Source organism: Micropterus salmoides, unplaced genomic scaffold (assembly GCF_014851395.1).
Source record: "Micropterus salmoides isolate LMB-PRFRI ecotype aquatic unplaced genomic scaffold, ASM1485139v1 Ms_hic_scaffold_2, whole genome shotgun sequence".
Lineage (NCBI taxonomy): Eukaryota > Metazoa > Chordata > Actinopteri > Centrarchiformes > Centrarchidae > Micropterus > Micropterus salmoides.
The window spans coordinates 27,158,372-27,183,642 of NW_024041150.1; the positions used below are offsets into that span (position 1 = coordinate 27,158,372).

At 42.0% G+C, this 25,271-nt stretch overlaps 1 protein-coding gene across 1 annotated transcript in view; it reads left to right on the plus strand.

The window, feature by feature from the left end:
• Positions 1–3,821: 3,821 nt before the first annotated feature.
• Positions 3,822–25,271, plus strand: part of LOC119913363 (NACHT and WD repeat domain-containing protein 2) — a 51,320-nt gene continuing 29,870 nt past the window's right edge. Inside the window, exons 1-3 of the mRNA XM_038732774.1 lie at positions 3,822–4,082; positions 12,760–12,848; positions 23,589–23,705. Of these exons, the coding sequence (XP_038588702.1) occupies positions 3,932–4,082; positions 12,760–12,848; positions 23,589–23,705 (357 nt within the window). The 5' untranslated portion in view covers positions 3,822–3,931. The remainder of the gene's footprint in view (positions 4,083–12,759; positions 12,849–23,588; positions 23,706–25,271) is intronic.

A 25,271-nucleotide genomic window follows, 5' to 3' on the forward strand; every position in this document is an offset into this window, starting at 1 on the left:
ATTGACAAACATATCTTCAAAATGTAATACCTTGTTAAATGGCGATTAAGACTTTTTAATACTTTTTAATGGCCTTAATTTTCGCAAAATGTATTTATTACCTTTTAAGACTTTTTAAGACCCCGCGGACACCCTGTTTATACATCCATGTAATGGATACTGAACGTCATCTGTGTTAGCACTGTCACTGTGTGGGCTACATGTTAGCATGCTGACGTTAGCATTTAGCTCAAAGCTCACACAGCACGCAGAATATGACATTCCCAGCTGTCTACCCCGACTCCCTCCATTCCTTTCCAGCTGTTTTGCAGAAACAGCCATCCATCACCAACCATTCGTGAGGTCTGTGTTTGTGTGCATACCTATGTGTGTATGTGGACGTATGCCAAGTGAACAGCTAGTGTCTGTCCTTTGTGTCTGTGAGTCTCCCAGGTGACACATCACATCATGTCACCACGCTGACTCACATTCGCCCTGAGTGGTCCAGGGTTTAGGGGACAGGAACACATGCATATATGCCAATAAAACCAACAACTTGCAATTACTACAAACACGCTTGAATGCACACACATACTGTAACACTTAGCCAAAGGTGTTTTGTCACACTTAGGGGCACCAAACTGGAGAGAGATGCTAAATGAATTCATGGGGGGTTATAAATTATTACTGTTTTAAAGCCCCCCTGAGCTATTTTCAGCGGGCACAGCAACTCTGGCAGCACCCCTGCTCACACACAAATGCACAAGCACACTTTTGGTTTACCACATCACATAATGCCAACAAGATGTGTAAAATGCATCATTTCGTAAGACTGTGGTGCTCTAATCCTGTGCAGGTGCAGTCATGATTAATTGACTGGGGATTATGAGATAGAGCGGAACAATCAAGTAAAGAAAGGTCAGGACCACTGTTGGGAACAAGGCTCCGGTCCCCGGTGCTCCGCTTGAGCTTTTCCGGAGTCGTCTGAATTTTGTTCGGTGTGAGCTGGTGGCCCTGCAGGCTGCCTTAAATGGGGCGGCGTGAGCCTGCAGAGCCCTAGAATCATCCTCAAGACCTGCAGCACAACAGTAAGTCATCTAGTGCCTAATTATGTTATCTTACGTAAATACTGTGTTAAATTTGGCATTTGTGGTCATGGTAATGTGTCCTCTAGACTTTCAAATCTGACAGGGAATAAGTTAGATAAGTTCTATTTGAATATAGTTGTGCATTTGGTGCAGGAGCTGCTGAAATGTGGTGAATGAAATTTGAAAATAGCAGCCTGTAGGTTTTTGCAGTAGTCAGTGGTTATTTATGGTGCTTATTGATCTCAATTATATAAAATCTCACATACTATTTGCAAACGAGGTCACTATTTTCAATAACACTATATTCCATTATTCATATAAAATGTTTTGATCTCTAACATGGAAGTTTTTTTTTCCTTTACCTCCGTCTAAGACCTGGATATGTGAAAGTCAGAGAGCTGTGGCTGTAAAAACTTGATGTAAAAAGCTTAGTTTCATAAGCAACATGCCAAAAAGCGTTTCTGAAATATTAGCCAGGGACCTTATGCATCCATAGGTTTGATTCATCTTTTATAAGATCATAACTTAAAAGCATTGGTGCAGATTCTGAAGTTAAAGTTCAGGCGACAGACACACTGTCCTCATCAGATTCAGAGAAATGCTTGCTGCTGTCCGCTTTTAAACGCTGAGACTGAGAGGGGGTGGAAATATATGGTTCAGCGTTTCCCCTCACAAGAACAGCACAGTAATCAATTCCGTTTAGTACAAATCCAATGCACTTAAACTTCCAGCGCGAATAACCAGAAGCTGCAGAGCAGAGGTACATTTATCGATAAAGCAATTAATTCAAACTCCTCCTCCTCCCCCCTTCTTCAGGCCAGAGCTGCTGTCATACAGGTATTAAAGTTACTCAAAAAAGAGCAAGGCATTACATGTTACTTAGATGAAAAGTGTCACTGAGCTGCAGGTTGTTTGAACATTTGGGAGCCATGCGTTTCTAGATTGAAAATTGTCACACATGAACAATAACTAATAATTAAGCTAATTATCTGTTTTTTCTCATTTTAGCAAACGTTAGCTCACAGCCACAGTTGTCTGAAAGGCCTGTCGTTAATTTAGGTTAACACAAACCCAGTAAAGTGAAAATATTTAGGATATTTTAACGTTAACTTTTATGTGGATACGTTTAACTTTACTCGACGGTTAGCTACCGTAACGTAACGTAACGGTGGTAACGTAGCTGACCGTTACTTTGTTCGTGGTCGGTAAGAGTAACTTAACTGAGTAATTTACGACTGTTGACTACACTGCTGACTTCGCTGTCCAGTGCAATTTTATAAAGGACTGGGTTTTAATAGGGACTAGGTCCATCACAGAGGAGAGAGACAGACAGGAGGGAAAGTCATTAAAAGCATCCAGAGCTCCTGTGTCACATCCGTCAAGACAGAGAAAGCTACAGCACGACCGGAATAAGCCCGTACCTTTCAACGTAAAAGGCGCAGCTTGTTATTACAAACTATGTGAGTATACGGGGCTTTAGGCTGTAAAACACACTGCTTGAACGAAAAGCATGTTATTGTTAAATGCTCAAAATGTGAATTACTCTCGATACCAATTCTTCGTTTTCTCTTTTAAGCTTATGTAGCCTGAACGATGAGAGTGTAGCAACGTGTATGCTTAACTGAGTGTTTTATTTTGAAGATTCCAGCCGGTAGTGGCGCTTTTATTTTGTCAGGCTTCACCCTCTCCGTCTCTCAGAGCTCGGTCGGCTCGTAGAGACAGCAGGATGCCAAGGGGAGCACTCCGGCACACGGCGTCCGTTTTACCGTCTCCCGGCGTCGTCTCTCGGCCACAGCGACTCTGATGGGCGTTTTTATCTTCCGTTTACCGTCCTCGACGCTTGGATATTTTCGGAAACCACGAAATGAAGCGAATGAATGTGAGCAACAAGAAGTGTCCTGTTGTGCCTGTCTCCAGCATCACTAGTAGTCGAGTCCCTCTCTGTGGATGCGGTGCCTCAGTGATGTGTTGTTGTCTGTTTTCAGAGGATTTTATTTAGTGTTCAGTAGTGGACTACCCAACTTTCCCCCTGCTTTTTGTTGTCTTTTTCGAGGTTTTCCGTCTTTGAAACAAATATTTCAGGATAGACCAACTCCGGAAAACCAGCGACTTGACAGCTCCTCCCGGCGGAATAACCAATCTTAGCGGTTATTCGCCTTTACAAGCATCTTCTCTGGGGTGGGAATACGACTGATGCTTGCCTTTGCTCGTCTGTTCGAGTTTTGTCTCGTCTCGTTCTGTTTGTCTGTTTGTCCCACAGTGGCATGAAAATTCATGAATGCGTCCAAGGACATGTACTATACAAATTACGCATGCACCATGACGGTAGTAGGCTGTGCGTAATATCCTATTATTATATCCCTACCACATGAATGCAATAACAAACACATTCAATCTCATTCCTGTGTTTGGAGAAGATTTGGCAGATCCATCCTAACTTGACTGTCGTGTGTGATGTGTGTGTAGCATGGGCGTTACGAGTATGGCAAGGTAGACTATTGCCACGCACAAACCTGGGGTAGAATCTATCAAACATTACTTATTTTTTATAATCACATGTATGAAAAGTCAGTTATTTAACAAATGGAGCTTTTTGGACCAAATGTTGACATGTGCTTTGCAAGTCTTAAACATAGTTTTGTCCTCAGGGATTCAGTAGATGCCTGTAAATGTGTCCAAAGTTAGCAGCAAATTAACACATATTAAATGCAGCTCCATGTCTTTGCCATAATAAACGCCCCATGTGTGTGGATGGATCAGGGGAATCTGCACGTCTGTCCGTGTGCCTGCGTGTGCGCCACTGTGCGCTAACATGCCCCTTCTGTGTGTGTGCGTGTGTGCAGCCACGCTGGAAGTCGCCCCCCATGTGGCCGTCGGGAGTGGGGAGCAGGCAGCCCTGCCCGCGGGAGTCAGCGCTGCGCAGGGCGGCCATCAGCGGCAACATCAACGCCCTGCCGCCGAACAGCGTTCCCACCGGCCGCAGCGTCCGGGTCTTCATCTGTTCCAACCCAGACGGTAGGAGTCAGGCTGACACACATCCCCTCACACCCTCTTCAAGCCTGCAGACTCTCAGATAACACAAGAAACTGCTTATTTTGAGTCATTTCACTAATAAAGAAATAGCTTACCCATATTTGATGTCCAGACTTTTTAGGATTTTAGTAGACTTGTCTGCAGTGGAAGTCAACATGGTTAAGTAGCATGGTTCATGAAATGTAACTTGTGTAGACAGTTCTTGAGGAATAATCACAAAACAAATTACAGCTATTACCTACTAGTGCTGTAAAAAAATAAAAATAAATAAATAAATAAAATACAGATTTAGGCCCATTTTGAAGGAAAATCCATATATTAAGGTTTGGCATTGAGCTGCTACATTCAAAAGGTCCACTTAACATAATAGCACAACTGTAAAATATGTTAAATTTTGACAACTTCACTGAACAAAACAAGAACAAATTGGTGCACTTTTATTCCAATAAAACAATGAAACAACAGATTGCTTTCGACAGTGTGCATGGTGTGAGCAGAGTGCAAGACAGTTGGGTCGTGAAGGAGACACCCAGTTGCAGCTCTGTATTTGAATATGCCCTCCGGGCAAGGGGATAAAAATAGGCTCAGTAAAACTGGAGTAAACAAGGCAAGGGAAGTGGAGTAGGCTAGGAGAGAGCGAGGGAGAGAGAGATGGGTGCACGCCAGGATTTAAAAGGGAGGTTGCTTTTGTCGATATATCACTGTCATTTGCTGGCCCTCACTGAGCGAATTCCTATGGCCCCCCCCAAAAAAAGAGATAGAATGAGTTGACCTCACATCATTGCGCTGTTATGGCCCGCAGTAGACAGTGAAAAGTCTGGTGTTGTTTAGCCACCTGTAGCTGACTCAGTCATTCAGACCATCCCGTCACAGCATGAATTTAATGCTCCAATCTACACGTGGATGGAAAAACCGTGAGCACAAATGGAAAGACACACATCTCAGCTGTGAAAAGAGCTAATTATGGACTGCTGTTTCCAGTGAAGCGAGGTGCTGGTATTCAGTGCCATATCCTAGTAATGAAGCCATTGAGCTGTCTCACACAGTAGCGGAGAAACCCTGCCTGCATGATCACCTCGGTCAGATACAGCAAGGCATTCTTTGCATTTGTTTTGATCTCTTTAGGACTATCAGTTGAGTCCACTCCCTCACAGTATTTCGGCTGCAGCTGTTGAAACTGCAGAAATGTTTCCTATATATGCAAAACCTGATGTTCTGGTTCAACATCCACATACAGAAATACAGTTATTCTATACTGTAACCCCTGTCTGCCCTCAATCCTGCTGAAGAACCTTGTTTCTCCATTATTCACTAGAGGGGGCTATCCATGCACTTATTCACCTTACTGTACATGTACTGTAGAACGTGGTCAAATCAGACAAGCAATCAATAACATGGCTCACATAGATGCAATTCATATATTGATGGTACCCAGTCACAATAAGAGAGCCTCTCTCTGCTTCAGCATCAACATTTTGATTTAAACCCCTACTGTACAAATAGTAAAGTAGTGGAGTAGTGAAAGCCATGCGTGATCACCCTTCCTTTGACAAACTTGCCTTGAGAACAGTTAACAAAAAACTGTTACACATAAAAGTGCCATTTCACTATTTGTAATACCAGACACTAGAAAGATGAACAATGGCATCTGCAGTATATTGCAACAGCATAACTGCACTGTTTTATTTTAGTGCGTCTGCTCTCTGCTTTGATGTACGGTGCCAAGCGTTTTACTTGCTCTCTGGTTATAGCGTTGCTCTGCTGAATACACTGACCCTAATGCCCTTAATCAAAAGCCAGAGGCGACCGCAACACACTCCTCCTGCTGTAGTCACCCCCACGGACCTCTTGGCGCTCAGTTTGAACAACAGTTTAGAACAAGTACACTGTGTTTCTCAGAAGAAGTTGATAGAAGAGACGAGTGGTTTGAGATGCCAGCGCAGCCTGCAGAAACGTTCACTCCACAATGCAGTGATGTAGAGTATCTAAAGGTATTCCAAAGTGTTGGCCAAAATGTAAGCCAAACAACTAATTTGAGTGGATTTACGTCCTCCTTCCATGATGTTAATGAATCACTCAAGTTCTTGGCTCAGGTGGATAGTGTGTGTGTGTGTGTGTGTGTGTGTGTGTGTGTGTGTGTGTGCAGCCACAGTTGATCAATTAAAAACCCGGCTATCTGTTCTTGCCAGTAGCCAGACGGCAGCAGCAAACAAGAGAATAGCCTAACGTGATTTATTTTTGTGCGTACCTCTCAGTGCATTATGGAGGCTGTCTCATCTGTCAGTGTGTGTGTGTGTGTGTGTGTGTGTGTGTGTGGGTGTGTTTGTGGCAATCCATACAAGAATATCAAGACACCTCCATTACCTTGATGCAGTTACCTTAGGGGCTCTGGCATTGCTTCGGTGCAACGGGCAGCTACTTGTATGCAAGCTATCACTTAATCTGTTTAAAGTTGATAAAAGCACGAGGCCTAGGGATGTAATGCATGAAATCTACCACTCTCAACGCACCGTCATCAAGGCCATAGTATAGTCACCATGGAGACCGCTGATTACAATACATTTCACCCCACAATTATCCCAGTATTCTTTTTCAACCTGCGTTGAAGGTTTTTAGCTCAGATTTCCGTAATTCAGTGTCTTTTCCCTTTAAAAAACAACTCTCTCCCTAATAACCATTGGCATTGAGTCTGGTGAAAGAGAACAAAGGAGAGAGTGGGATGGATGGCAGGGAGGACAGAGGGAGAGGTGGCAGGTGGAGAGACTGTGTCAAGGGTGGCCTTTGTTTAATAAATTGCTTCTCAGGGGCTGGTCAGTGCCAGGTTTTTTTGGACGAGTGCGGCCACGTTCTGCGGCAGTGTGGAGTTTATGACGCGCGCTAGCGAGCTTATTTCTCTGTCTCTTGTATTGTCCGCTGCCTCCTTGCCTCTTGCTCTTCTCCTGAAGCTCACTCTGATTAGTTTGGCAGCAGCTTTTAGTGACCTCTCTGAGTTTTCCAGAGTGCTGTGGAGCAATTCTGTACCCCCAGGGCTTCACTCTGACAAATTCAGCAGTTGCCCTCGCACACTCGTCCAACTCCCTGGGTGTTCAGACCATTTTGTGGAACATACTGTAAAAGCATTTCATTAGAGAACGATGGCGATGATAGCAAGCAGCCCGCTAGATACTCCTGAGTAAAATTACATAGTCATTATCCACTTACAACCAACAGAATTAACCTAGAGGAAACTGGTGTGGTCTGCAGGTGGTTTATAACTAATGGGATTTTTATTTTATGTGCACATCAAGGACTCTGATGAGGGAGAGTTTGGGGGCTTAATACTGATATAATTGAGATTGAAAATGAACAAAATCTTACCAGTAATCTCCAATGAATGTTTCAGTAAGTGTGTTCTTGGAAGATATATTAATTTTAGAAACCGATCACTATTTTTGGCATCATTTAAAGTAACCATAATAAAAAGTGGTAAGGTTTCAAGTCTTACCAAACACTGTCTCTTGACTGTTTTCTTTGTGCATCAAAATGTTGCTACATCAAAGGTGTTATCTGTATACATCTTCTTTTGCTTCCAACACATTTTTATTCATTGAATTTGTAAGAGGTTTTTGCAGAATATATTTAATTGTGAAAAGGTTTATGAAATCTCCAAACTGAGGGGAAGCTTCTTCGCTTCAAAAATCACATGAATATTTAACACATCTCTCACACTTAAATTCTCCTTGGAATATAATACTAATTCTCTTCACTTCCGACAGACACCGACAAAAAGAAAAAATTTCATGCAAAGGTTTATTATCCAAAAAGGACAGTTTCCAAGATTCAAATTTAATACTGTGGATTATAAAATAAAATGTGATGATCTGGTTATGAGTTTCCTAGTGAGGCACCATAAAATAAACACGATAAACAAAGTCTACAAAAACGGAAGAGAACCTGCTAGTTTTGAATTTGATTACACAACTATATCAAAAGGAGCCTGCTCAGGTTACAAAAAAATCTAATTAGTATTTGAAATATCAACTCAACTTTATTCTGCTCTGTTTGAACTAACCATGTGCTGTAATTCATTTTAAAACCTCACCTGTGGTTCTTCTGGACTGTCACTTTCATATGAGCTTGCTTGTATCCTTTGCCAGCATCCAATCACAAGTGACGAGTACTAGCCAATCACAGCACAGTTGGGCGGGACTTCTTGATACGCGATTCAAACGGAGCGAACGAGACGAGAAGAAAGCGCTGTGAGTGACAGGAGGCGGGGCTGTGTGTATCAGCTCGCTGTAGGGGAGAAGAGAAGCGCATTTTCAGGTTCGAGACTGTGGAAAATTAATGTTAAAATTAACCATTTGAAATATTCAGAATTGATATGTATTAAATATTTTTGACAACCCAGTCCATACCCTAATCTACGCCTATGTGCCCAATCAAAGAGTTGAAGGGAAAGTAAGGACACAGTAGCTAAGTTCTTTTTATTTTGAAAAGTGTGGCATCATACCCTTAATTACCGTAAAACCTGAAGTATTCAAGTGTCCTTTTACAGGCCTGGTGTGGTTACACGTTCAATTAGAAGCCTGCTCTGGTATTCATGAAAGTTTTTTGGATGTATAAAACGTCTTAAAACCTGCTTGAGCTCTAAGCTGCTCAGACTGCACATACAAATATAAATGTTTAAACTTGAAACTTTTGTCAATATGGACATGCACATCGTTAGGTCAGTTTGATTTTCCACAATTCAATCGTTTAGCTCATTTTGCAGAAACAGTGAGCACTAAAGTATTAGTCATTTAGATTTACTGACATGGTAAAGGATTTAAAGTCCTGTCCCATATATAGTTCAGTGACTGAAGCAAATTAAAGCTTAATTGAAGTTTTACGGTAATATATGTTGATGCAGTGTTAGTGTCCAGCTCAAACTACAGGAGTACATTCATACATAAAATTTAAAATGTGCTCGTGGCATAAATGTGAGTATTTCATGACACTAGTGGCTTTTGAGGCTGCCAGCACAGTTGTTATTCAATGAACCTTTTATAGTACATTTTAAAGTTCGGTAGACTAACACTTGTTCTTCATGCAGTCGTGCAGAGAGACGGGGAAGTCCCTATCACTGTTACATCCAGCCCTGTGTTACCTCATTTAGCTGTACATTGTTGTTTTCCCTCGATGCTTAACAACATGTGCGGTGGCTCAGTAACCTCCAGTGGATTTCCTTCATCCTGATTCAGTGTTTCTCATATAACCTGTAGGGTCTCCTTGTGCTCAGGAAATGCAGCAACATCTGGCCTTTATGGATGGCTGATTTACACAGCCACAATTTGCCTTCTGCTTCTTCCAGGTCATTCGGTATCGATTTGCTCACTGACTGTGCGTTTGCATCATTGCGGTTCAGGTTCAGATCTGCACATAAGAGAGTTTGCGCGGTACATTAAATGACATGAACGGTTTAGAGCAACAGTAATGTGTGTACTGAGGCATGTTGTGCTTAAATGTTTGTGGTGTTGTTTGGTCTCCTCTGACGTATTGTAGACTTTGTTTTTATTTCTCAATACATTTATGATTTATTGAGAAATATGCAGTGATGAGATTCGACAAGACAAGTGAGAGCGTGAACGCTGCAGGTTTGACCACTGTGTCACAGCGTTATTCAATTTGCTAAGACACTTATCTTGTAGACTTTGCTTGCTCTCTCTCTCTCACTCTTAATCAGATATCTCTAAGCAGTTGTGCATACCAAGTGCCTCTGGAGTGTCAGTTGGTGTAGCTTGATAAGAGCAGAGTGATTGCTTTGTCAGATCCTTGTTGATGAGACTCTGAGAGGGCAGCTGTGGAGTGACCACTATCTAGAGTAATGAAGGACCAGCTGAAGAAATGTCAGTATAATTAAATTTGTAGTGTTATAATACTTTTGGTTTAGCTTTTTGACTTGTTAACCAGAGTTACTTTAGTATTAAGGTCTGCTGAGATGGTGTGGTTGATGTTTAAGTCTTTTATCAAGCAAAAATCCAAAACAATCCCTGGTTGCAGTTTTTCTCAGTTTCATAACTCTAAGATCTTTTGGACTGTTGGTTTGATAAACAAGCAATATGAAGATCTTGGACTCTGATGGGCATTAGTTACTATTTACACCTATTAAAGACTAAACAATTAATGTGAAATAATTTATGAAAATAATTGTTAGTTGCAGCCAAGCCGAGACCTCCAGGTCTGAAAAGTGAAGCTAATGCGGAAGTTCATTAAAGCTGCATTATTTCTAATGGCCAGCAGGGGGCCAATCCACTGCTTACAGAACGAAATCAGATTGTATAGAAGTCTATAGTCCGATTTATTACCTCAGGTCTCAATCAAGTGTTCTTCAATACAGCATTATGTTCATTTAATAAACTATGGTTCCATTTTTCATTGGAAAATAGATGATAGAGCCGTAGCAATACGCAATAGGCTTCAAACGCTAGTACACACACTAATGGGTGACTTCACAGCGGCTAGGTCCACTTCTTTTATACAGTCAATGGTCAGCAGCCCTGTGTATCAAAAAAAAATCTAAAAAATGAAAAGAACGAAGCACATTTATCTGCATTTCTGTGTTCAATTTACTGGCCATGAGTTCCTTAAACAATGAGGGACAAAGAGAGAAAAGAAAAGAAAGTGTGAAAGAAAAAAAGAGAGCTGACAGGACATATCTGAAAAGAAAAGATAGATCGGTCCGTACTAGTGAAATAAACAGATTGGAAAATTGGAGGGAGGGACACACAGCGAGAAAGAGGGCGAATGCAACATGCAGTCTTTGTTCCTTGCGTGTGGGTGTGTACACAGCAGACACACATACGTCAGGCTGCCATAACTCATCATCATCCCACAAAAAAGAGAGAGAGAGAGAGAGGCGTCTTGCTGTTATCAGCACAATACAAACAACACAGTTTAGTCTGTCAGGTCACATTGAGGCACAATACGGCGAGAAGCGCTTCTTTTCTACCTTTCACCACTTCCCAAACACACAAACAGGTTTAATCTAAATTCCATAAACGCTGTTATTTGCCGTTATGATGTCACCTGTATGACCGTGAGACACGTTTGTTGTATTATAATAAATTTCTGATGGGATGAGATCTCCACTGATGCAGCAACTGCCATTTATTTCATTTCCATACTATTACAGCCGTTTGGTTTTGATTTGATATTTTGCTCAGCTAGCTGTAGGCAGATACATGTACGGTCGCGGCCTAAAGCCTTACTAAAGATAGATGAGAGGACGATACGTCAGACTAAATTTGTGGGCTCTTCCACTCACGGCGCGTATGACACGGTTAGCGGCTGTTTGTGCGTCGTCTGCCATGTGCGTTCTGTGGGCGCGCATATGTGTGCATGTGCAAGTCAGCGCCTTGGTCAAACGCGGCCTCTCTGTTGGGCATGTTCTGTTTTTAACTATCCATCCGCACACCCTTCAGAAAAAAAGGAGAGGGAGAAAGAGACTGGGCCTGTCCGAATACATTACACTAACCGTTTGGAAGACAGTGAAAAAGAGAGGAGAGGAGGAAAGAAAGTGGGACACACAACAACAAGCCGTGGGTTCTCACTCTGTGACACTTCGACTGTCCAATATGATCAGTGCTGTGTCAGCAGTGTGTGTCGGTCTTCTAGGTAATCAGGTTTTTAATGGGTGTAAAAAGGGCGGGGTCATAGATTCAAAAATAATATACATATACATTGATTATATTAGAGGTGAAACCATTAGTCATTATCGTCAATTATTGTGATTAGCGATTTCAGTCAATTTTCAAGGTTAAAAAAAAGGCCAAACATTTTCTCGTTCCAGCTGCTTGTGTGTAACAATTTGCTGCTGTTCTCGGTCACGTATGATAATTAAATGAATGTTTTGGGGGTTTGAACTGTTGGTCGAACAAAACAAGCGAGTTGAAGACTCTGGGAAATGCTTAGGGGCGTATATCTGTTTTCTGATGTTATAATGACAAAATGACCAATCGGTTAAAAAAAAGGCAGATGACCATGAGTCATGGCCCCGAAATGATGTCGAATTGACTTTCAAATTGTTAAAATGAGGAAGCAAGCTTCCTTGCAACAATGCACACGGAGAATCTCAACTTTACTTTCATTTTGTACTGAAAAGCAGAAATCTGGAGCAAATATTTGAAAATTATCCAATTAGGAAACATCCCATGTTGAATGAAGATATAAAACGGTAGAACTGTGGTATTTCTGCCTGCATTTTAACCCTGAGAAAGACCTACAAAGGTCAAAACCGGTCTGCTTTTTAAAGGAATGCTTCAACATTTTTGAAAAAGACATCTCAGTACTACTCTTGTGTGTGCGTTGAGGATGAGAGGGCTTTAGACGCGCCAGTAGGTGTGTTTTTGAACTTTGGAGAGAGCCAGACAAGCTTTATGCTTTATGCTATGTTAAACTAAATTAAGAGTCCCCTGGCTCCAGCTCTGTACTTAATGCAGAGACATCAGAGTGGTATCGATCTCGGAAGAAAGTGAATAAGCGTATTATATCTTTGCAGAAATGTTCTCTCTTTAATTGAACTGGCCATATAAATAAAGCTTTTACTACAATTTACATGTGTCTTCTGCTTCTATACACGAGTGCTTTAATGTTTGTGTTAGTTTAACACTTCAGGATGCCCTCTTTCTTTTGTCTCCAGACACAGAGGCGGAGAGGAACGCACTGAAAGAGCACGTCTACCCCAAACTACGAGACTTCTGCAGGGAGAACTATGGGATTGAATTCCAGGTAACTGGCCGCTTTGGCTTTTTTCTACCTTCATTTCTTCCTACCTTCCTCCTGCTCGAGGGACCTGTAACTTCCAGAGCTGTGGGTTGCCAGTGCTGACTGTTAAGTGCATCCAAATCTACATCATGGCTTACACAGCCGTCAGTGCCTGGAGGGCCCCCCCCCCAGGGCTGCACGCAGAGGTCCCTGTCGCTTTAAGCGGACAGAAGGCCAGAAGAGATAAGGCTTCCATTGGTGAAGGCTGGACACAAATCTAGCTGTGGATAAGGCAACGTGATGTGAGGGCTTTCCCTTTATTGTTGTCGGGGGAACTGCGGCATTCTCCCGGTGGTGTCCACTGATCAAGATGATTTGCATTGCAAATCAGCATCAGCGTACACGGAAAGATTGCTATCAGAGTTTTGTTAGTTTAACAAATCCAGGAGAGCCCTGGAGTCAGGAGCAGATTTCTGCCATAGATTGTTCCTGGAAGAATTTGAGGAGAATTATTCCAGACGACTTGTGGCCCCTGAGTTGTTTGGTAAAGCTCAGCAGGGTGTCAGCAGCTAATTCTCATTTCATGCTAAGAATGTTTGGCTCATAAACAGCTCCAAGCACAAGCCATCTAAAGGTGTTACAACAATACTGTAGGTACTGTAGACAAAACCCGTCATTTACAGGGTTTGCTGTAGTTCAGATTTGAGTGATTGTCGACTCTGGTTCTTTACTTTGACGAAAGCAAAACCACACTTATTTTTCAGCAGACTCAAGTTGCCATTAACAGGCATATGTTATAAATTAGACATAAACATTATTGTCCATCAGAAACCAATGGAAATGTGTCTTGATGTGGCTCACAAGTAAAAATACACCGAGTATGTGCTGTACAGGAAATAGCAAGGCGCAAATAAGTCCGAATGGCAGTCAGATGAGTTTTTGAATATATTTGTCCGTGGGCCGAGGGCTCTTATAATGGTGGCCTGATTGGAGGACTTGGAATGAGTTGTGAAGGAGTGATGTGGGATGAGGGTTGTGTGGTAAAATATAGAAAAACATAAATATTCAAGTTGAATGTTCCCCGTTTTACTCTGATTCTAGCAGCTAATTTGGGGGCACTCCAACTGGGGATATCAAACGTGGTACATTTGTATACCATGCAGCAGGAATTTGTAGACTTGTTCAACATGTTACACATAAACTTGTTTATGTTAGACACATTCACATTTCTTTGCTTGCATTAAGGTTTTTGTGCAATCAACACATTTCACTGTCTACCAAAAACTACACGTCTGTGGACTCTTGGTTAACTGATGATGTAAGTGGGAGGCCTGTCTAAGTGAAACCGAACCGCTAGAAATATGAAAATGGTTTAAATTCAAAAGCGATTCAAAGCTTTTATTATTAAGGACACACACCCGTTCCAAAAAACATACAATAAAAACTGACAGACACAAAATAAACAAAAGTCCCCAACATACAAATAGGCTAAAATAACTCCATATCTTGGAAAAGAACCTGACTAAACTTAGTGCCAGGTTGGTAACCTCTGCATACATCTGTACATGAGATTACGTAGCACAGCACAGCAGAGCAGGTGGCCATGCCAACAGTGACAAACATTTGGCTTGCACTGCTCCATCGTGGCACCTTAAGTAGCAGACTGATAGCATCATCACCAGACTGAGTTTCTGCATACTAATCTTTCTGTATCACCGCCACCAATGGGCAGTATACATAGGAGTACAATTTGTTCTAAAAACGGTAGTCTTCACAGATACTGAGCACATACTAAATTTGCGAATCAACCCTATTAGCGTGTGCATACATCACACGATACTGTCTGTAAATGTCCCTATAATATAATATTTAGCCTCATCACTTATTACTAAGGACAGTACAGACAGAGAGAAATGACAGTTTCCTGTCCTCTCTACTCCTAACAGTCATAATATTACTCTTCTTTGCGTTATATTTAATGTCAAAGTCGGAGCCATATTGAGAGCAAACTCTCAGTAACTGTTGAAGGCCAGCACTACATGAACCAAGAATTACCAAATCGTCTGCATACATCATTATTGATACCAAATCATGGACGTTGTTAAATCCGTGTATGGTTCGTTCTTTCATTATTTCATTTCAAAACCAAATCGGAAAAACCAAAATACCATGTAGTTTTTTGGTTTTTCCGTTTTAAAACGGGAAAATAGTGATTTTTAAATTTAAGGTGATGTGTGTCGATTTGTGTAGCTTTGTGTGTGACACTTGATAAACCTGCAGCAGAAACACTTGGGAGATTAAATGTAATTAAGAAGAGTTTGAGCATCAACATAGGTGGGTTTTTAGTAAGAAAAACAGGACAATATTATATAGCCGCAGTACCGGAGGCTGCGGCTATATAATATTGGCTCAACGTTCAGTTTGTAACTCACTAGCAACTGGAACAGGAACGCTTTCCTGAGAATCCTCCGTTTTTTAAGATTTCTGTTTACCTAAGCTTTATTTTCTTTGTGAGATGGAAGAATTTAGAAAGTTGCGCAGCGCTGCGGAGAGCCTCCAGCTGCAGTAACACATGGATTATGCGTAAAATCAGGAGTGTCAGACTTCATCCAGCCAGAGGGAACGACCACAGACCGTCACGTGCGCCGGTTCCTGCTTCCTTGATGCTGACGTACTTAAGCTAAAAATTGGAGAATTTAGAGTGTTTGAGTTTCTCCTAGACAAATCAATTCGCCACAACAAGGAGTTTTTGCTCTAATGAGTTCGAAGCCAGCTTGACGCGATCTTGCAAAACAAGTAGCCTACATTTTCTTTAATTTCTGATTTTTGAATGTGGTTGTAATATAGTGCTCACTTCTACACTCATATTCGCCACAGTTGATATGAGAAATAGCCTTATATAAAATTAAATATAAAAATATGTAGCCTAATATTGACTTTATGTTTCACACAGGGCACAAACACAAGTCTCCTGATTCAAAGGACCCCCTTTCACTCCAACCATGTTCTTATTCAGTCTGTTCCATCATATACCTGCCTTTACTGTCACAAATTGAAGCTACAGGGCTTCCCCCACTGCGTTGACCTATGACACTATAGGGATCCCCAGTGCGTTAAAACCCTGAGATGTGACGAGTCGGGGAGTGAGAACGGGTTGTAGGGATACAACACCGGTCGAAGATAGAACAAAACCCAGCTCTGTTGTTTTCCGTTATGGGTTTAAAACAGAAAAACAGATGTCTGTTTTTTTGTTTAACTTTTTTCCATTTTTCTGTTTTGGTTTTAAAACAGAAAAAACAAAAAACAAAGTTGTTTTTTGGTTTTTCCAATTTGGTTTTGAAACAAAATAATGAAAGAGCGAACCATACACGGATTTTTGTTTCTACACAGAAATTGTTTTGTAAGGAGGCAAGTTGAATAAAATGAGTAATGTACCATTCAGTGTATAGCGCCAAAGGAATGTACGTGCCCACCACAGGCAGACTCTCCACAGACTTGACGCCCAAATGAACCACCACAGGTGATTATCTCTGTGTGAATTAACATAGATTGCAACTCTGACGGGCATCAGGGGTCAGTGACGTGGTAACCGGACAGAAAGATCTGATCATTCCTGAACGTCTCCGATGTCTGTGTGCCACGGAGAAGTGCAAGACAATGCAAGGAAAGCCAGGCAGAGACGTTTTTGACTCCGGTATCTGTGGCCACGTGTCTGTCTGGTGATTCAGCTCGCTGTGACGAAGCGTGAGCTGAAATGATTATGCACAAGGCCTGGGAGTTAATATTATGACTCACTTACTCCGCTCTCCCTCCTCCTCTATCTGAACCCCCCGACTCCTCATCCTCACCCACGCAATGTGAGGATTGGCACCTTGGCTAGAACCCAGTTTACTGGAGCTCAATATTGACTTGTGCTAGTATGTGTCAGTTAACGGTTTGGTTATGAATCATTTTAACGGTGTGAAATTACGTACGATTCCTGTGGTCTTGTGGCCCGGGTGGATTCTTTTTCTAGTTGCATTAATTTTTTCAAAAGATTTTGATATGAAATTTATGTGCGATACCACCTCTCTTTTCACACACACACGCTCTGTCTCTCATACACATCCGCTGGCACACACTGACACACATATGCCAAGCCGATGAAACCCAGTTCTCCCCAGGTCCCTCATCACTTGACTCAGTTTCCAATCCAGAACGTTCCCTTACGAGGATGGAGAGGGATCTCAGGAGACGAGAGAGGAGGGATAGAGGGAGAAAGAGGAAATCCAAAAATCCAGCCCAGGGGCCGAGGGCTGCGTCCTCATTCAGTCAGTGCACAGCAGCGGCAGCAGCGGCGGCGAGGGGAGCAGGCTTTTCTGATATGTTTCCTACTCTTCCTTCCTCTCTTTCATTGCTTATTTGCATGCTTACTTTTTTTTTCTTTTTATAAATTACACAAAACAGACACACACAAAGATGCAGTGTGGAAACAGAGGAGGGATGCCAAAGACAAACAGAGGATCGGGGTTCAGCGTGTCTGTTACCACACTAGATTATTTTTAAAGTGGACCTAGCCTGACTCGAGACAGGAAGCAAATGATATTTAATGAAATTCCTAATGCATGGATCGATTGTATTTGATACATTGTTTCTCAATTCAGTGGTTAGGCGGGCTCCTGGGCAACATGGAATATGTGTTTCTGTGTTAATGTTACTATTGTTGTTGATGCTGTTTGTCTCTCATGACTTTTTTTGTTATTTGTCACTGTGGAGAGAGTTAGGTGGTAGACTGAGCCTGAGACTGAGTTTGTTGTTAGAGCACCTGATACCGGCACAGCCCATTCAGCTGGTTTTGGTGATGTGCAGCTGAACAGACACCAAGGTATCTGTTAAAACCTGGTTTGAAAAAAAAGTCTGTTGAAAAGTTAACGTTTGTCTAAATTACATACAAATGTTGTTTCAATTACATTTTGATAACTATATGTAGCAGGTTCCACAAGATCTCCAAGACATAGTTCTTGCAAAAAGCAGTACCAAAGTGGTTAAAATGGAAATCCCTAATATAAACTACAGCGTGGCTTTACAAGTGAAATGCCACCGCAGTAATGGTGTATGCTTTACTTCCACCTACAACCCGAATTAGTCTATAGATTCACTCCTCAGTCCAGTTTTTTATTGTTGTGCATATGCTTGGACTGTCAGTTTCCCATCCATCATTGTAACGCATCTTGCGTTTCTTAGACTCATAAATCATAGTGTTACACTACATTCACTTCCTCCCTCATGCAGGAGATAAACTGAAACTTGGCGTTACTGGAAGCAGCTCGGTTAATAATGTGGTCGGACCTCTTTATGGCTGCCAAACTCACTGGCCAGCACGCCAACACACACACACACACACACACACACACACACACACAATCAGACAGGGCAATTACAGTAAAAGTTTCCTGGCCACGGCTGTGCGATTCTGTCACTCAGACGTTTTACAGCTCACAACGCGAGCAGCAAGATGGGAGACGAGATGACAATGATTTTAAAAAAGCCTATTCATGTAGTCTGTTATGCTTGCACTTTTGAAATAAGGGAAATACGCTTGTCAATTTGGCTTCAGAAGCAGAATATATTACCCACTTACAGCTTTAAAAGGTTATAATTAATTTTTTTCGATGTGTTTCTCACATTTTGTACAAGTGTCTGGGTGAATATGTAAGTTAAATGCTTTTTCTTGTGAACAAAGTTCTTTTTAGCTAAAAACATAAATAACCATGTGAAGGAGAAAAAAAAGTGTTACAGAGGAGTTCTTCTCCAGCTCTCTAGGTCCATAGAAGATGAAAAACCTCAGAAGGAGAAACTGTTCAAAGCATGTAATGTGGCACGAACCCTGTTTATTCATCGCTCGTTCATCTGTTTACCTGGCTGCCATATTTCTCGTTTTGTGTCTCTCATTCTTCTCTCAGTCTGTTTTTTTCGCTCCTTGGCGACACGCCACCATCTCCATTCACTGTCCTGCTCCAAGACTGTTTTCTCTGTTCTGTCTCCACAGAAACACAGCAACTTGCCAACTCCCTCCATGGGAAAGATACTGACAATCAGCAAAAATAATCAAAAATCAAACATTGGAAATGTCTAAGGCTTCAGCTACATTGTATGAGAAAACAATTCATTCTGTCTCGTTACTGTCATCGTTATGGTTATATTTTCACCTCACCTTTCAGGATATCTGAGCATATTTTTATTTTGTTTTTATCCACAACTACAAAAGTAAAACACAGAGACCTGTTTGTTAATGTTGAGAGATGTTCAAAAATTGGAAAAATCATTCAGAAATGTAGGCAACATCAATCATCTTAAAGCGTACTTATAAAATGCTGAATAGTTCACATTGTTTTGAGGGGGGGGGGCATGAGAATCAGTGTCAGTGGGAGTCCCGGGCCTTGTTGATGAGGCCAGCTACGGATGGGAAGAAACTGTTCTTGTGGCATGAGGTTTTGGTCCTGAAGCACTGCAGCCTCTTGCCTCCTAGGAGCGTCTGAAACAATCACCAATCACCTTCTCTCCGGACCAAATGATACGCGGCAGTGTGCCTTTCTCATTGGCAGTGGCAGCAGCGTACCAGATGGTGATTGAAATGGTGAGGATGGAGTAATGGTGGTGTAAAAGTACACCATCATGGTCCTACGCAGGTTAAATTTCTTGGTTGGCTTTCTTGGTCCTTTTTCGTCCTGGGTGATGTTGGGCTCTTTCTGAAATCTACAATATGGAGAAGGTGTTTTGACACTTTTACTCTATTCATACTAGTATATACTGGTTCCTGTGAATTTTAAGAGACTATTTTATCGAATCTGGAAGGTATCCTGACTTCACAATCAAAGTCTAACGACTGAATGTCCCACAGGCAGTATTAGCTGCAGAAAAAATGGGAACAATTGAATTTTAAGTCGTTTTATTGAACTTTTTGTGCTTTATTATGGTTGAGATATATGTTCTCTGAGCCTCGTTGAAGAGGAGAGTGCTGGCAGTGCACTCTCAAAGACGTTTTAGGAGTGTTTGCAGTTTAGAAGCCTAATTATTCTCGATCGCTGTGTTCTGGCTGGCCAGCAAATAAATCGATGCCCTGTTTGCTACACCCGCATTGGTCAACACTGTTGTTATTAGTTCTCCCTTTGGGCCTTTACTTATTCATTTCAGGAGTTTCCAAGTTGTGTCTGCTACCATTTCGCTCCCAAGCACCTCCATTTGGCGTGTGTGCCATTAAACGCACAGACCTTGACCTCAACATTAAGAATGCTAGTCCCATAGCTGTGTTCAACAGCCTCTTAAAAGGAAACGCACCGAATTTGCTTTTCATTTAAGAGCACTGCCTGCCGTAGTTACTATGAAAAATCTTGCCTGCTCCCTCCTCTGCTGGTGCCTCGTTACTCGCAAGTCATGTGATCTCATTACCTCATGTCTTTGAGTGGCCATGGTTGAGTTGCAACTTCTGAAACACTGTGCCATAATTACCTCAGTGTGTCAGAGCTTGAGAGATTTTCTGGAAGGCAAGCATGTAAAAATTGCTCTCTGCACTCAATATTGACAACCCGAATAAACTGTGTTAGATTCATGAAATTAAATTTGACCTCTTATCACGTTGGAAGTAAAACATAACATTAAGGGAACTAACCTTAAAGGCTATATCCCTTCTTAACATCCCTTCCTGTGGTCTGTCTGTGCCTGCTTTTTGCAAACAGTTTTGTGTTTGTATTTCATATGACTGCGAAAATGTCGCATTTGGCCATGGATTTGCTGCTAAAACCTTCACTTTCCTTGAGCACTAAGAAAGCTGTATTAATCAAACATTCTTAGAGATTTACTACATGTTCCTGATAAAATTGCCCACAGTGGAGGGCTTAAGATATATTTATGTTGGCACGGTATCTATTTTTACTGTTGTTTTTTGCCTGAGTCTTTCTGTTGGTGGGGTTTTTCCGCCTTTTTTTCCCGCCTGATTTCATGCCCTTTCTTCCTGGGCATCTTGGGCATAATCCCAAAGTCTAATAGTCTAACATTCAATAAATGAAAAAGCCTTCTCCTGCACTTGACCCGCCATGGGCAAATGCCTTCCAAGGGCATTAGAAAGCTGCTTAGCAGAAGCTGCTTCGGCTCTTACGTAAGCAATGGCACCCCGACTACCACCACCCGTTTAGGAGTGGAGAAGGAGAAGGAAAGTAATCAGAGAGAGGAGCAGCGAAGACGAAGGAGAAGCTGGCATGAAAGAGAAAGAGAGAAGGAGGGTGAAAAGACACAAGGAAACTGTGAAATAGTTCCAGCCAAAGCCTGTCCCAGAGGAGTCCTCTGTTCAAATAACTTCGTTAAAAAACCTCCCTTAGCTAATCCCCTGTCCAAATACCTTCCCTCTTAACTTCATTTATGTGTCCTTGCCTATTTTGGATAAACATTCTTCCGTCTTCTGTCTGTTCTCCCCTTTCCTCCTTTATCCATCCTCCCATCCCTCCATAGTCCAGTGAAGCGCTGCGGGTGACGGGGCACATTTAATCAGTAAATCCTCCCCACGCACATGCACACACATGAGTAGATATGACTAATGTCTTCATTTAGCTTTTAATTACCATGCATCCTCCCAATCACCTGCTGAAACACAGTAGAAAACTATCGTAATCGGGGGCGCTCATCTCGCTTCACCCTCCTTGCCACCACCCTCCGGTCCTTGTCAACACAGAGCCGATTGCGGTCTCCCACACATTTGCGTTGGAAGTTGGAAGTAGATTAGTGACACTGATACACAGTGACTGAGGTGCTAAGCAATGAGTTTTCAACAACAGGCCAACGTGAGGGATGCTTATCATGTGAGTGGGAGTTTTTTCCATAGTAAAAGCCTTTAGTGGTTCAGAATAATGGAAAGAGGCTTGTGACTCTAATAAGCCCAGTTGTAATATTTCTGTCCCTCATCCACTCTTATCTCATGTATCTCTCTGTCTGTAGTACTGCAGAGTCATTTATTCATTTAAAGATCTTCTCTGGTTCTAGCTTCTCAAATGTGAGGATGTGCTACTTCTCATTTTTAATAATTTTGAGCTAAAACAATTAGTAGATTAATTTATTAGTTGGTCAGCAGAAAAGTACTCTGGAACTGTTATGATAATCAATAATTACATTAATTTTTCAAGCAAAACGTCAGAAGATCCCAAGAGCCAAGCCTTTCATTTGTGATTATTCCTGTTATTCTTTATCTCATATGATAGCAAACTGAATATCTTTGGGTTTCGGACTGTTGGTCGGTAAAACAAGCAGCCAGAAGATGTCTGCCCAAGATGTTTTCCATTCACTAAGATGTCCATTATTTATATTATTTATAATGAAAATAATTGTTAGTTGCAGCCTTAGAAATTTTATATATTTGGACTTTTGGTCGGAAAAAATTAATTCAGGACATTTAATAGACTACAAAAGTAAAAAACTGTAAATAATAATAGAGAGATTAATGGGGGTCGCAACTACACATAGCTTTGTTTTAAGGTGTTACAAGCCACAGAGGTGGGTAATTGCCAATGAAAATATTTGTTAGTTGCAGCCCAAGGCTCTTTCCACAGTAACACAGCTGCTCACAGGTGCACAACAACCATCAAGCAGATGAGCTGAGGTGTAGCTCCAGTCCTCCTGCTGCACCTACCATTAATGGGAGAGGCGAATATCTCCCAGACTGTCAAAGTAAAGTCCCACACTCTCAATCTCAGTGCCGAGCGGTTATACAGGGCTGCCAGTCACTGCTGTTCTCTGCCACACTGCGGATGTGTCAGTCATTATGCCAGGCTAAACTCATTTGAGCTAGCTAGTCTGGGGTGCAGCAGAGCATGAAGGAAGGCTGCTGAATCACTTTGGCTCCGCCTCAGCCCCCTGCTCTGCCTTCTACTTTTTACTCCTCAAACACTGCCGTTAGGGAGGCAGACCAGCAGAATCGATAGCCACAAGAGAGAGAAAAAAGAGGAGAATTATGCGATCGTGCATCTTTAGGCATTTTAGGGACTGATCTTCCGAGCAGCAGAGGCCATCAGGAGCAGTGTGTCTTGTTGGAAGCCACATGTCAGGCCCCAGCCAGCAGGCTAAAAATCAGAGACCCAGAGAGCTGCTGGCTTTTTGTCACACATTTATAGGTGTTTCCTCCCCCGTCTCTCTTCTGGTGGGAGATTCCCCCCTGTGTCATGTTTACACTATTGTCTGAGCTGCCTTGAAACTTGGGACGAATTTGTTGAGGGAGACCCCCTTTGAGCCTGTGGCTTGTGTGTGTGTTCGATCCTCCCTGCTGGGTCTCTAATGCTCAGAGTGGTGCAGTGACACAGCAGGTGTGTGTGTGTGTAAACAGTAATGTCTTGGTTTAAGCCTACTGATCCTCATTTGAGCTGTTTTGCTTTGTTTCATTTTGTAAAAACCGAAGACTTGGCATTGGTCTTCCTCAAATTCCCTTATATACAGTGCTTCTCTGCTTAAATGTTTTTGTTCTCTTTTTTCCACAACTAACCTTGTTACATTTCAGTGTGTGCATGTAAACTGACCACCCTGTTAATGGCTGTAATGAAACCACAATATGTTTTCAAGTTTATTAATGACTATAAAAATCTGCTCAGTATAAAAAAAAGTATATGACCCTATTTTTAAAAAAAAACAATCTATCATTTACCCGTTCTTTTGTGAGCTTAGGAAGGTGGTTTGTGATGAAACTGTCTTTTTGCTCTAATTACAGCACAGTAACATGACTCTTGGCCCTTGTTTGTGTGGTTTCAGGTGGTGGACCTGTACTGGGGTGTGGACCCAGAAGAGTGGGACAGCCCAGAGCTGCAGCGACTCCGAATGAAGCTCCTGGAGGAATGTCTTAAAACCTCAGCGGGACCATGTTTTGTTGTAAGTATTAGTCTTGGGCTGTATCATGGTATCACAGATACAGAGATGCTGTATTGAGGTGATGTATTGTAGTGTACGTCCTTAACGTAGGCGGGCGACGCCGCCTTAAACTGCCAGACATCATCGTCTACAACGCGACACCCCCTATACTTTTCCAGCAGTTGATGAACAACACACACTGGAGCTTTACCTGTAACCTACACGGTAAATTTACCCTTAAACTTTTCCCTCTGCTCCACTGAATTCACCTGCTGCTTGGTCTTTTTCACTGCTTCAACCACACACTCACTATAACAGAAAGGGGAGCGACTCGTCAGTGACTGCGAGTGGTAGGGAAAACGTTGCAGGACTAGTAAACGATGCCTCTGCCCCTGTTTGAGTATATTATGTTTAATTGATAAAGGTGAGCCAGCCAGCATGGATGAAGCTGTGTGCACATCATCTCTGTGCAGCCCACTGATGTGTCGGTATCTGCCAGAGCAAGAAGTGACTTCAGGTCTTCCAGCAAGAATCTATCAAAGAAGGGCGCTTATTTCCTTTCTTTTCAATATTCTATGGGCTATGAGTATTTAAACCCAGCAAGACTTGTCTAAGTAGGCTAATTGCATATTAGACACACAGCGTCGTAGGCTTGGCAGCGTCATACGTGCTACATTGACTTCTATCACAAGCAGCTCAGCTTTTACACACAGATACCATCACACACCTTTAGGAAGTATGAAGGTGTGAAAAATATACACCACCCAAGTCTAGAACGTATCACACGCGGGTTACAGTTCAGTTTGAAATGTAATGGATTTTATAAGTCTGTTTGGATGTTATCCAAGTTCACATCTCTGCGTGTCCACACTTTACGTAATAGGCTGAAAGTCTGTTAAATCAGTGTCTGCTTCAGTTCCATCCCTCTCTATCTCATTACATGGCTGTGATACGGCAGTAAGACCGGATTGTTCCCAGGCTATGTGCTTTTGAAGATCTAATAACAGAGCGAAAATACCTAGTAAGAGTGAAGTCTTACCTTTCTTCTTATTTGTTGTGGCATGGCCGCATTTGAAAGATGAGAAGACTTGCAGTAGATTACAGTAGAAGTCTAGCTTTTGATGCACGACATGTGTGTCCAAGGAATGTGTGTGTCTATTCTGTTTAGTAGCAGATGCATCTATGATAGAGAATCCTTTTATATCTCTTTATTAACACATCTACAGTTTTTTGTAACTACTTGACCGGGTTTGTTAGATTTGCATCCATGTTACCTGATAGGTAGATGATATTTTCACTGCACAAAAACAGTGCAAACGAGGCCAAATGAGGAGAAGGTATGTCAGAAAGTATCTTGGGCAAGCATATTAGAAATACTGAAAATCCATGCGTGCTAAAATTACACTTGTATGAATGAGTTATGTGAACATCTCTGCAAGAGGAGAGGGAGAGTGGCATGACGCTTAATTACGGCTGACATTTCAGTGATCCTTTTTAGATAATTTTAGACCATTTTAAAGAAGGGGGGAAAAGTCAGGCACAAGGAAGGAAAACGACGAAGACAGGAGTGAGGAGAGGAAGACGACG